Source organism: Neopsephotus bourkii, unplaced genomic scaffold (genome assembly GCF_033783945.1).
Source record: "Neopsephotus bourkii isolate Nb327-2 ecotype Australia unplaced genomic scaffold, CSIRO-AGI_Nbou_v1 NB_1765, whole genome shotgun sequence".
Lineage (NCBI taxonomy): Eukaryota > Metazoa > Chordata > Aves > Psittaciformes > Psittacidae > Neopsephotus > Neopsephotus bourkii.
Genome location: NW_026902239.1, coordinates 7,435,221 through 7,448,457, shown reverse-complemented (window position 1 = coordinate 7,448,457; position 13,237 = coordinate 7,435,221). Strand labels below are relative to the sequence as shown.

General features: G+C 35.3%; 1 protein-coding gene across 1 annotated transcript; it reads right to left on the bottom strand.

The window, feature by feature from the left end:
• Nucleotides 1–622: 622 nt before the first annotated feature.
• Nucleotides 623–12,477, bottom strand: TMEM244 (transmembrane protein 244). Its single transcript, XM_061378145.1, has 6 exons — nucleotides 12,445–12,477; nucleotides 7,688–7,773; nucleotides 7,074–7,147; nucleotides 3,528–3,653; nucleotides 1,678–1,722; nucleotides 623–786 (listed from the first exon to the last, which is right to left on the bottom strand). Exons 1-6 carry the CDS (start codon nucleotides 12,475–12,477, stop codon nucleotides 692–694), a joined length of 459 nt encoding a protein of 152 aa, XP_061234129.1. The 3' UTR covers nucleotides 623–691.
• Between the last annotated feature and the right edge of the window lie 760 nt (nucleotides 12,478–13,237).

The following is a 13,237-nucleotide window of genomic DNA, read 5'->3' as shown; positions in this document are numbered from 1 at the left end:
CAGCCGGGCCATAAATAGATCATTAGCAAGAGAACAGCCTGAAGCTGCTGTAGAAAACATTTGTCTGTAGCATCCCTGAATGCAAGGGGGTCAACCAAACATTGGAGATTGTACATCTCGTGTGCCTGCTGTTGTCTTGACCAGCTTCTAGGTGAAAGCTTTAAGATGGAAAGAGATGCGGAGCTCTGTGCTGTTCACAGATTCTTCTTTGCTAGGGGTTTGTGAGTAAAGACTGCTTTAAAACTCCAGCAATTTATGCTAGATAAGCAGACTTTACAGTTTTGCAGTGCTTGTACAAGGTCAGACTCCAGCCTAGAGTCAACATCGCATAGAATACAATAGATACCAAGCACCCTGAAAACATTCAATTCAAGTCTGTTTTTCCCTTTTTCTTGTGAAATTTTGCAAGAGAGTTGTCTTATTGCTCCTATCCTCCTTACAGTTTATTGTATTTAAAAAAAGAGACAGCATATCTAATTATTTTTTTAATGGACATTGCACATATAAAAGCTAAAAGTGATTGCATGCAACAGCTAAGACCGATGACATTGATACAGAAAACAAATTATGATACAAGAGATCTGGTAAACTAAATATTCACCTTACAATTAGACAGTTGGTAACTTAATTTTAATTATGTTGTTAATGAGACCATAGAATTCATGTAAATAAAAAGTTCTAATTTTCCTTTTCAAAAATCATCTAGAATCGGGTAAATAAAGTTGTCTTTGAATAAGCAGTATGCCAAAATCTGTCCTCCACAAATCATTGAAATTACTCCAGATCCTGAAAGAAAATATATGACTGTGTTACATTAAATTTTATAGTGGAATACAAGTGTTAAAACCTTAAAAAGTCATTCCCTTTATCTTCATTTTTAAAAAAAATGGCCTATCTAGTTAAACATTTTGCCCAAGGCTTTAAGCACCTACAAAGATATCAGCCCCAGCAGCTGCTGCTGAAGAACCGGTTTCAGGACAGAGAATTTATTTGCCTGTCCCCATCGTTTAGGAATTTACTGCAGCTGTTGATCCTTGTTACCCATCATATAAAGCAAGGCCAGAAGCTAGCCCTTTTCCCTTAACTATTTTTCAAGATAATATATTCTAGGTCAAAGCTATGCTTTTAATTTTGCAGAAAATTAAATGTTCAGAAATACAGGTTTGTTATTCACAGTAAGAAAATGTGATGACTGGGATTTATCTCAGCTGTCGTAAGTACCTGTGCATAGTATTTATAAAAATTGCCTCTGAAGGTGCCTGTTTTTTTTCATTGATTCTAAGGGGTATGAAAGAAGACTTGTTTGGACAGCTGCCTCTCTAACACCTGAATTAAGTGAGATAGTTTGATTAGTCAGGACTTAATCATGACTTATTTCAAGAATGTGAGTGTATCTGCTGTTCATTAGCTAGATTAACATAAGCTGAGTACATTCTGGTCTTCAAACAGAATATTTTTTTAGGCAAGGCAAATGTTAGCCCATCTTTACTTGCATGTATCATTAAAAAAAGTGTAAATGAAAGTATATATCTATTCTTTAAATTAGAGATATGCTATATTATATATTAATTCTCAAATTAGTGAGACAACAGACATTTAATAGAAACAATTCATAATGCAAATACTAGTTTTCTAGACAGAGTCAACCAATTTAAACTTTAAATAATGTAATTATACCTAATGCCAACCACCAGTGTAACATGAGGGGGAATTCAGACATAACTGCAAAGAGAAGAAAAGGAGAAATGTAAATTGTTAAACAATAAAGATAGGGACATGCAATTATTACATTATGTTATCAAAGGTCCTCTTAGTTATGTTTCATAAATTGTATACTTCACATTTATTGAAATTGAAAATCCATATTTAGATCCTGTTCATTCAGATAGTCAGGCATACCATTAAGCTTAGACTGGTGAACAACCCCACTGGAAGTCAAGTCTTAAACCTAGTGTGTGCTAAACAGAACTTTTTGAGTCTGTGGAAGAAATGCTTTTTTCATTACTTGAGTGTACACAATTTAGCACAACAGACATATTGATCCCTTGGTAGAGTGCCTACATATTGCTGCAATCCAAATAAATTAAGCTGCCTGACATTTTCAGTTAAATGGGTGATGCAGTGCATGACGGACAGGTTAGGGCTGCACACCACAAGTTAGCACTATTGCACGGTATGCTCTCTCCTGTGCCAGGCACTGCCCTTGCCTCGTGCAAGCTGACCCACATTTCCACTGTATGATCAGCTGCATGACACAGCATTGCCTGCCCTCTGCCCCCAAAAAAAGCTGACAGGACTGTAGAGCTAATAAAGTATGCTGGGGGGCATATTGCATATACTGGCAGCTCAGTTGGCCAGCAGAAATTTGGTTGGCCATCTGAAAGAAACAATAACAAATCTGGGGTTGTTTGGACATCAAGATGCATTATCTAATATAATTATAGAAGATACCTTCCTGCATAAATTATATATAAAGTGGCTTTTGTTGTAGTTTTTGTAATTCTTTGATTTAAATACTAAAGTTATTCATAGGGAGCAAGAATAGTTTAAATTCCAGGAAAAAAAAATAATCTGTAGATGAGAAATTATGCTTAATTTCTTAAGATGAAGTTTCTGTTGGTCTCCAGTTTAACCAGTTGTGGGAACTGGGGAACCTCTGTGCAAAATGCTCAAAGACAAATGGATTAAGCATTGGAAAATGGAAGATGAGTTATTAGATAGTAGGGAGTAGGGACAGTAGAGAGTAGGGATAGTAGTCCTAATTTGTGAGTAATATTTTTTCCTATGTCTAAATTCTAGAATAGATACACTGAGCTCATTGTTACAGGAGAAAAGGATCCCCAAATGGGCTCTGGCAAGGATGGTGTTAAAATATATTTCCTAATCACCTATAGCAGCACTCTGCTAAACAGCATGAGAAGAGGGAGCAGGTTACCAGATGCTGGCAAAAAGTGATGATGAGTCTCATTTACAGCAGCCAATTCTTTCCCTTTTCTTTCCTTTGAGGGAAAGAGTTTCAGGGCAAAAAAAAAAGATGCTTCAATGGCAAAACACTTAATTTTCCTCAATCAGATTAATTTCAAATGATCTAACTTATAACTTTGAATTGGCTTTGCTGCAGCAAGCCTCATTTTTACTCTGAACTAGAGCTGAAGTGTTAATGAGTAGTTCTTAGAGTGTCAGGATGTGGGCAGCTATTAGTTTATTGAGTTAGAGAAAAGCACACCTCCCAGAAGCTGAAATTCTATCTAGGCTGTATGTATTTGATGTATTTGAACTGCTAGATTATGAACTAAAACTCTGAATTTCTTATAAGAAGCTAGTATTTTGAAATTCTGCAGCAAAACCAGAACTGAGTTTTAAATGGCAGGATATAAATATGAGTCAAATGAATGGAAATTACAGGTACATACTTATTTAGCATTAAGGAAAAATTAAGTTAGTCCAGTAATCCAGTAAATGAATCACAGTTGATTGGTTCTTCAATTTGTGATACTAGGCATATATTTAGCAGTAAACCTACTTACCAGCTGAAGTTATGATGATATGAATAATAGTAACTGTTATGGCATAATCCCAAACCCATTCCTCCACAACCAGGGCAAACAGCAGACCACAAATGAAGAAAGTTATTTCCAATGACATTACAAGAACTGTAAATGAAAATAGGATATTTACAGCAAACACAGTTTTGGGATGCTTTTTCTCATATTCAAAATGATAGCAATAGGAAGTTAAAATGTCTGAGATGGTTATTAATTTTTTTTTAAAGATCAAATATTACACTAATGTCTCCATTATAAAGTTCATTACTAATTTTGCCACAGACATCTTCATGAGTTGTATCTTGATTTGCCTATAGACTTTCAGATGTTATATACTTCATGTAAAAACAAAAGGATTAACAGGATTATGACCAGTATCTATAGCCTAGAGAAGAAATAGCATGGGAATTTCACTTATGAAATCTCCACACTCTTTGAATTATGGTGCCAAATAGATTTAGCTGATAATGACTTGGATAAATTTTTTCTCATCCAAACCAGATTTGTGTGGTTAATAGATTGTTTGGTATGAAACTTCATAGCTTTCTTCCTGTTGACTTAATACCATCATTTAGGACATATTCCAGAATATATAGAGATATGTATCAAAACTATTATAACAATTAAGATATGCAAGAAGAGATAGAGCAGAGAGCCTACAAGGTGTGTAGAGGCCACCCATCTGTATTAAATTTCATGGGATGTACAACCTGGAGCCTGGCTTTTCTCAGTGCTGTCACAGGTACCATGCTATCACTGTGCCTGATGTTCAGCAGCTAGCTCTGTGTTGTGTTAAACCATAAATGAGGATTACCAGAAAAGTGATAACAACTACATTATGTTGTCAAAAGAGACCATTAAAGTTATCTGATCAAGAAAATTCCTTCTCTCAGTGACAAAATAGCACATTTCTGCCCCCTGGTTGTACCTCTGGAGTGTGCCAAGCCATGTGATGCCAACAGCCTGCAACAGCCACCTCCCCTGATGTGGGCACAGCTCTGCAAAAGCAGTGGCAGGACAATCTGTGCCTCCCCCATAGGCAGGAGAACAGTCTGGAAGGCACGGGGCAGTGACACTGGGAATGGCTTTTGATGAACTGTATTCTTCAACACAATGATGAAACGATGCTTAGCTTGTTTTACTTGCTATTACATGTAACAGGATAAAAACAATAATTTTCAGGGGAAAGTTTGAGTTTACGCTGGGTGGGTACCTGGGTAGCAGGGGTTAAATGGAAAGACATGGGATTTCTCTTCTGGCTGAATGAGTTCCCACACAACAGGCCATAATAGTGCATTTGTAATTCATAAGATTTTCCATGTAAATGCATTTCATTCTTTTTCAGTATACATGCATATGGAAGTTGTATTTTTAATAGGTTTTTTTTCACTGTCACAGTAATGTAATACCTAAGATTACTGTAGGTGAGTAAAGAGGCCATTGTTATCTTTCAACCCTGTATTTAATTTATACATTTGGCAGTATTTTGCACTTTCATTATTTTCTTTATAGATTTTTTTTAGAATTTTATAGAATTCTTTATAGAATTCCTCTGCAGAATTTTTTTTTTTTCAATTAGTTTCTACTGTATTAGAGATCTATCACCCAACAGTTTAAAAACATGAAAAAAATAAGAAAAAGGTAACTGGAAAAAACACGTAGTTAGGAAAGTGGGTAGTAACGCTGCAAAAAATTTAATGTTTAACAATGTATTTTAATAATTTTAGTTTATTTTATATCATGATGACAGTATCACTTTAAATTATGTCAATAATTTCATAATTTAGAAAGTATGCATAGTGTAGATGGATGCTGTTTAAACTTTTTACAAAACTGGGCCAGTAATGACACTTCAGTTCTCAGCTGACTTCATTTTTATTTTGAGGTTATATTTTAAGGACGTAATTTTGTTTTTAACAGGCACAAGTGAGAATCTTGAGTAAACTAATTTTCATTTTTAACACCATTCAGAGACCTTTGCTCTGTCTGTGCCCACAGACTTTAAACAGGTCCTGTTATGTTTTGCTATTCCATGTTATTTCACTGGGTGGACAGAAGGGAGGGTGGAATACTAACCAGTCACATGAAATAGTTGCTGTCTTTGGCATAAAAAAATGCTGCATTAAACTAGCTGATAAAATTCTTGTGAGAAAAAAAATAATATTGAAATACAGTAATTATATTAGGGCCCTTAAAAGTCTAATTGAATGTGATTTAATTTTCTTTTCCACCTCTGCAATCAAAATGGTCTTTTTTCCTCTGAAATCAGTATTGAAGCTGTACAAATATCCATGCATTTCTATTACTCCTTTTAACCTGATGAACTAACCAATTTGCATTTGAGCTTTGCTTACTTTACTGACAGATGATGTGGTTTGCCTTTGTAAACGAGATTACAAATCTGGTAAAATTTAAGGTTGAGAACTTCAGACAAAAATGCATAGTTTTTTAGTAGGGTATATAAATTTATGCTTTGGGTTTGAGCTATAATAAAACCCTGAAATTTTAATGTCCATTGTATTAGGCATTACCAAAGCAAAATTTCCATTATTTGAGTGTATCCCAGATCTGGATCTAGTAATTAATAAGAAATTTTCTGCAGCATGAAAAGCAAATTTACAACTCTGTGAAGAAACTTTACAGAGTATAGCTAACTGTTCTGCAATGAAAATGAAACATCCTGGCAAAGCAGCAAGTTTTCTTCATATGATGCAAGATCAGAAGAGCCACTCAAGGAAAAGTCTTAACAATCACTTGAATGAGCGTGACCAGCAGGTCGAAGGAGGTGATCCTGCCCCTCTGTTCTGCTCCTGTGAGACCTCACCTGGAGTATTGTGTGCAGTTCTGGTGTCCTGAACATAAAAAGGACATGGAACTGTTGGAACAAGTCCAGAGGAGGTTCACGAGGATGATCAGGGGACTGGAGCACCTCCCTTATGAAGATAGGCTGAGAAAGCTGGGGCTATTCAGCCTGGAGAAGAGAAGGCTGAGTGGAGACCTCATAGCAGCCTTCCAGTATCTGAAGGTGCTGGAGAGGGACTCTTCATTAGGGACTGTAGTGATAGGACAAGGGGTAATGGGTTAAAACTTAAACAGAGAAAGTTTAGATTGGATATAAGGAAGAAATCCTTTCCTGTTAGGGGTGGTGAGGCACTGGAATGGGTTGCCCAGGGAAGTTGTGAATGCTCCATCCCTGGCAGTGTTCAAGGCCAGGTTGGATGGAGTTTTGGGTGACATGGTTTAGTGTGATGTGTCCCTGCCCATGGCAGGGGGATTGGAACTAGATGATCTTGAGGTCCTTTCCAACCCTAAGTATTCTATGATTCTATGACAACTAACAATACAGAAATGAGAACTGCTGGCAAGATAAATAAGCATTTAAATGCAGTGTAGTTGAAATATAGAAATCATTAGTATTACTAAATAAATAATTTAAAATACTGTCCATAACAAAGACACGTTTACATCCACATGCAATCTATTTTCTTGATTGAGGAAAAAAAAAAAAGAGAAACAAACTTCAATTACCTAAATAATAGGGGTTAATCCATGAGGGATTTGTCTTAAAATCAAAAGGTGCCAAACCATCCAACATTTTAATCCTGTGGAAACAGAATGAATAAATTCAGCCAGAGGTTTTCAGTAATGCCTTAGTGATTACATGACATACTAGTGCTTTTAAATATGATTGCAAATGGAAAACTCTGGGCTTTTACAAGCTCTCCAGGTCCCATTCTGTGTTGTGGTCTTGCCTTTACCTACTTTTATTTACAATGTTTGGCACTTTACATGCTAATCAATAACTTCCCAAGAGAAAATAATTTGTCTTTTTATTGACTATAGAATCTTGCTTTTCCTTTTTTCATGTCATCTTTTCTCTCACATTCAGTTATTTACATGGTGCAAGTGTAAAGAAGTATATTAGAACCAATATTTTATATTAGTTTTGAGTCTCTGTTTGCCAATTTGTGAATTTGAAAGAAGGTCCAGGTACAATTTAACTAAATTTGAAAAATGCATTCACAGAGTAACTGGGACTGGATGTCTCCAGCCCAGAAGCTTCCTTTGAACAGTCACAGCTCTGCCCATCATATCGAGCTGCAGTATGCCAGCATATTAGACTAAAGACATGGAAATCTTACTTGAATACTGCGAAGCACACAGATAGGACCACATAGTACACAGTGTAGAAAACTACCATGCATATCAACAGGTTAACCAGAACAACCTGCAAAAGAGAAAGATAGTAAAACCTAATGTCATGTTCACATCAAATATGTGATTGTCAGAAAATAATTCCAGATTTCTATCAATCATAACGTAGGGGAAAATAATAGAAAATAAAATAGACATACTTTTTTGCTATTACTGATTATAGACAAGTTGCTAAAGCTCTTTGGTGCATTTCAGTGCCTAATGTGTGGCTCTAGTGCACAGCTCTTTGTTTTTATCATGTATTATACGACAAAAGACATCCTTTTCCTGTTTCTTGGCATCTTTACTTTTTTCTGCTCTTTGAGTGAGAAAGTAAGCCCTTTCTGATTAAATATCTGTGGCCTCTTCTGAAATGAGGGAGTGCAAAGCCGAGGGAAGTGGAGGAGTCACCATCCCTGGAGTCATATAACAGATGTGTAGATGCAGTGCTTAGGGCCATGGTTTAGTGGTGGACTTGGCAGTGCTATGTTGGTGGTTGAACTCAATGACCTTAAAGGTCTTTTAGAGCCAAAATTGTTCTATAATTCTATGATTATTCTGTACCAACTACTTACTGAATTTATAAATGTTCAGGAAATGAGGACATTTCTTGACAGTCATTACAGGGGAGATCTTCAGAGTTTAAGTTCATCCAGATGTTTAAATAAACCTAGTTTCAACTTAAAAGAAATGCCATCCTTGCAAGTATGATGAAACTGTATGCACATTAATGCAGAAAATTATGAAGCAGTAACTGTTAAGTTTCCCATCATCTAGAAAATGTCACCCTAGTGCTTACTTCCAGAGGTAAGGGTGTACATGACTTGTATCAGTAATGAAGAATTTCTGTTAAATATTTTTCAAAGTTCAATCATTTGTGAATTTAGTCTAAACAAATTTCAACTCCAAATTGAAAAAATACCCATAAAAATGTAAGTTTCATAAAGAAATCACTACCTTATGATCCAGTACTGTTTCTTTAATGAAAAACACTGTATAGATAATTATATAAAGGATATATATTTGCTATGATATCTTGCTGGCATAATTTTTTTCATTCGATTTCAGTGTCTCCATTTCTAAACTGAAGTGTCAGAAGGAAAGAAGCCAAAGAGAAACCTGTAAGCCTTTACCTGATAAAGTTCATAAAATGACTTGAGATCCTTTCAAGTGAAGTGTGGTTCACACATCTCCAATCATCTAAGCTGGCTTCCTGAATTACGCAGACCCTAGGACTTGTGTTAATTCATACAGGGATAATGTAAAACTATGTTTTGCAGGCTAATATGTTTTGGTAATAACAGTCTTGCTAATGTGAAACACTTTAGTTTCTGGTTTTCTGTGACGTATCAGTGACACTCCAGATGTTTATTTGGGAGGATGTGTAGCTACATTTTGCTTTTTGATACTAAAGCATTCAAGTTTCTGTTTTAAAAGTAGGGTATTGTATAAATTATTAGCCCAGGTACAGCACATATAATGAGTTAAGACTTTTGTTGCCTTTTCTCCAGTTTGGCTACCAAATATTTGAAACTAGCAATGTGTGTTTACTTCACTCATCTCGTAAGACCTCCATAGACCTCCAAACTACGATCCATGATGCAATAATGATCTAAGGGCAACATAATTACAATATACGACATATAGAGATTCCATTATTAAGTAAATATACTTTGACATCTAAATGTGGGCCCTAGGACTGCACACTTTTTTGTTCCCTGCAAGATCTCACGATGAATTTCCCCTGAGATCAATGGAATTGAACTGACAGCATAGGAGTTCAGAAGTTTTGTTTTACAGGACTGCTTGTCTTTGTTGATCAAAGATAAATTTAAAATGGAAAAATTAAGACTAAGATGGTGACATCATCTAAGTACAGATATTCATTTAGAAGTAAAGCCATGAAAAGTGACTCTACATAACTGAAGCAGTAAAATATCAGGGACTAGATGCAATTTCTCAGTGTATCAGAATGGCAAGCAGAGACTATGGACTATGGACTATGCATATAGTGAAGCATTATATCAATGCAAAAGATGCCAGTCTTTACCTCTTTGAATGTGACACCATATTTGCAATAGGAATGAATGTTAGAAAAAATAGGTAACAACTAATAAAGGAATAGGATTCAATTCTGAAAAAAAGTAGAAGACATAACATGTGTATAGGTTGGTTTCAGGGACCAAGATATGGGAAACAATAATTGCATATTCATAACAAAAATGGAAGAGGAATTATTTGGAGGACAACTAATAATAAAGGAATGAAACCAAACCCCCAAAATATAAAATATTATGAAGTTTAAACAATCATTTAGAAAAGTTTGAAAGAGAGTGGGTTTTTTTATATATTTGTTTTTTTATTTAATATTTTTTATCTAAATTGGTTATTGGGTGTCCTTATCATTGCTGTAGATTTTGAGGGTAAGTTTGGACAATGTTCTTGACAACTGACTGTATATTAATAAAGGGAAAAAGTTATAAAATATTTTCAAGTCCCCATTTTTAAATAAAACACAGTTGACAGGTGAGATGGCAATGAAAAATGTAACATAAGCCAGCTCTAAAGTGCAATTTCCATTTTAACACAGTTTGTTATATGTTGGTAAAAGGAGCCCTTATTCACAGAGTCAGTGACCCTGAAAAAGCCTGTAGATGAGCATTAGCTCATACTAACTCGTTTTTATGGGCTTCTCTTGCAATATTGTGACACAAAAGCCCTTAAGGCTTTGGGTTTTAAGGTGGGAGAAGATGAACAGAAACAAGGAAGAAGTATTACCTCTAAACACAGCATTGAGAAGACAAAGTGGCATCCAATTCAGTGCCAGCAATTTTTAAAGCAAGTTAAAAAATTAGGAAGGTGCAGAGAAGAGCCACTAAAGAGAGCTGATGTCCAGAAATGGCATTGAGGGTTGTTTTTTTTTTTCATTAGGACTACAGCCCTAAAGAGGTCAATCTGTTTAGCTCCAAGGGCTGATTTGATTATGATGGATAAGTACCCTCACAGGCAGAAAATACCAGGTACTTAAGGGCTCTTTAATCTATCAGAAAAGCCACAAGAAGTAAACAGCTACAAGTTATACCTAGACAAATTTGAAAGATGTGTGAAGGACATTTTTAATTGTAAAGGCAATTAGGCAATGGAACAAACCGTCTTTGGAAAAAAATAATGCTTCAAAGCAAAACCAGATGTGTCTTTGGATGAAGCTTCACCCAAACAACTCTAATGTTCGCTTCTGGCCTTAGTTATTTGAATGGCTGTGTTTTGGATAACATGTTTATAGAACCACCCGACATTGACAGAAGTGTGGGTTCTGTGAATTTAGCAAAAGATTTCTTTTTATATTGCTGAATATTGGAAAGTGCTAAATATTGAATAGTACATCTACCTCCTACAAGGACAGAGAGTGAGAAGCTTTAGTTTCTAATGCAATAGGAGAGAAATCCACCATGCCTGTACAAATTGATACTTGTCAATAAGTAAGTCTAACACAGTTTTGCTTCTTTTCCTGTGTCAAAATAAAGCCAAACAAAAACCGAGAACAATTAAGCTCTTCAGCCAGGTTAGTCTGAGGGCTAAATACAGATTTCCCATTTTCACTGTCATCTTGTTCTAAATTGAAATTGGCCAAATAAGCCATTTGATCACTTCTTTTCCACAGTGTAATCCATTGTTGCTGTAATGTTGACTACAATATGACATGCAAGTTTGGCAGCCATGCTGCCTCCTATCCACCTGAAACTATCTCTAAGCATTTGAAGTTGGCATATTTTTGGTGGGGATAATTTTAATTCCCTTACTCTGAGCAGAGGCACATTTCCTGTAATTCTCCTTTATTCACTGCCCCTCCTCTAGCAACTGCCTCCTTGAAGCCTTATCTGTTCTAGATGTAGATTCGTATTGTAATAAAAGCAGTTAGACAGGACTTAAGTAAAAATCACAGAGCTGAAGGATGGCTGTGAGCCAATGACCAGTTGACCTCTAATTATAGTAGGTGTATTCCTACCATCCCGTGAGGTCAGCAACAAACTTTCATTTGTGTCAAAGGCCCGGTATTTTTCTCTATGTAGCCAGAATATTCTTAGTCCCTGTCCTAAGGATGTAGTCATGTATTAGGTATAGTATGCCTTGCTTAGTTGAGTAAACTAACGAAATGCATGTAACATGAAAATGAAAACCCTTGGAAAATTTTTCCAGTTGCATCACATTCTACTTATTTTTTTTCTTTTTATTTCACTTTTCCACTGAAATTTAAATACATATTTTTTAAATCTCAGAATACTTTTTACTTTCAAACTCTTTCTTTCTAAATACTCAAGTATTGCAAAGAAAAAAAAAAACAACAAAAAACCCCACCAAGTTAAAAATTGCAGAGTCATTTATTCAACGTTAAAGAAAAAAATCTTAGGAAATCACTGGTGTCATCAAATGTAGGATTTTATTAGACACTTCCAAGAATAGTATCTCATAAGTGGAAATACATCACATATTTTGAAATCCTTTTTATAAGATATATTTTGCAGTACTTAACACCAGTGTCCTTTATTTTGCGATTTGTTGGTTGGCTTTTTTTTTTTAGGAAGAAAACATTGAAGAATACTCTGTAAGAATGAAAGCAAAGCTTTTTCAAGCCCCACAGTAGCTGTCTAATTCTCTAAATACTATCTGGTGACATACAACACTAAACAAACTCAATTCCCTTTACCTTGGTTTCAGCAGTTTTGACCTTGAGAGCCATGGACACATGATGAGTGAAAGGAAGTGCTGTTGCTATATTCTGTATGCCAACATCAGCAGGAAGAAGCAGCTGTTTTCCACCCAAAAAAATCATTCATATAGGTGAGTATAGGACAGAGTGAGGTAAGTAAATTGGATTAAACCAAATTGAGACAGAAGCCTTCTGTGAGCTAACTGTAAGCTGCTGAAGAGTAAAGAGAAAATCCTACTAGCTCATTTAACGTTCATACTTTTGTAGCTATAGTCAGCCAAAGCACATCTATAATATACCTTACCTATTTAGAAACAACATTGTTAACACTATTTTCTACCCTCTATTTGCTTTTTTCAGCACTGATCACAATTCCTTGGTGCTATTATACCTTCTTACTTTTAATTAGTTTTACAACTCCTAATTCTATTGACTATGTAATATGTAAAGTGCTACATTCTTCACAATGTTCTTTGATAACATTCATCTTCTGACCATCACTTTCTTACATCAAGTATAATTCACATCAAATTAGGTATAGAGGTTAAGAAATGACGGATTTATGGTATGACTCTTCTTTTCCTGAACATTATTTTGTTCCTTCAATAGAATGAATTCTAGTGTGCTTTAGAGCAGATCCAACTTCTACTGAGCACTTCTTTAATGGATTTGAGTTTGAGTTTTTACATGCATGTTATTTTTCAGTATGCTGTGTTATTTGGAAAAAGGAGGTCATATAAGGGAACATTTCTGAAAATGAACCAAGAATTAACTTTTTTTTTGGCTGTCA

Coding starts and splice junctions, on each gene's coding strand:
- TMEM244 (XM_061378145.1), bottom strand. CDS start 12,477: ATGGCTCTCAAGGTCAAAACTGCTGAAACCAAG. Junction 7,148..7,687: donor GTGTGCTTCGCAGTATTCAA/GTAAGATTTCCA, acceptor CTGTTTCCACAG/GATTAAAATGTTGGATGGTT. Junction 787..1,677: donor ACACTGGTGGTTGGCATTAG/GTATAATTACAT, acceptor ATTTTCTTTCAG/GATCTGGAGTAATTTCAATG.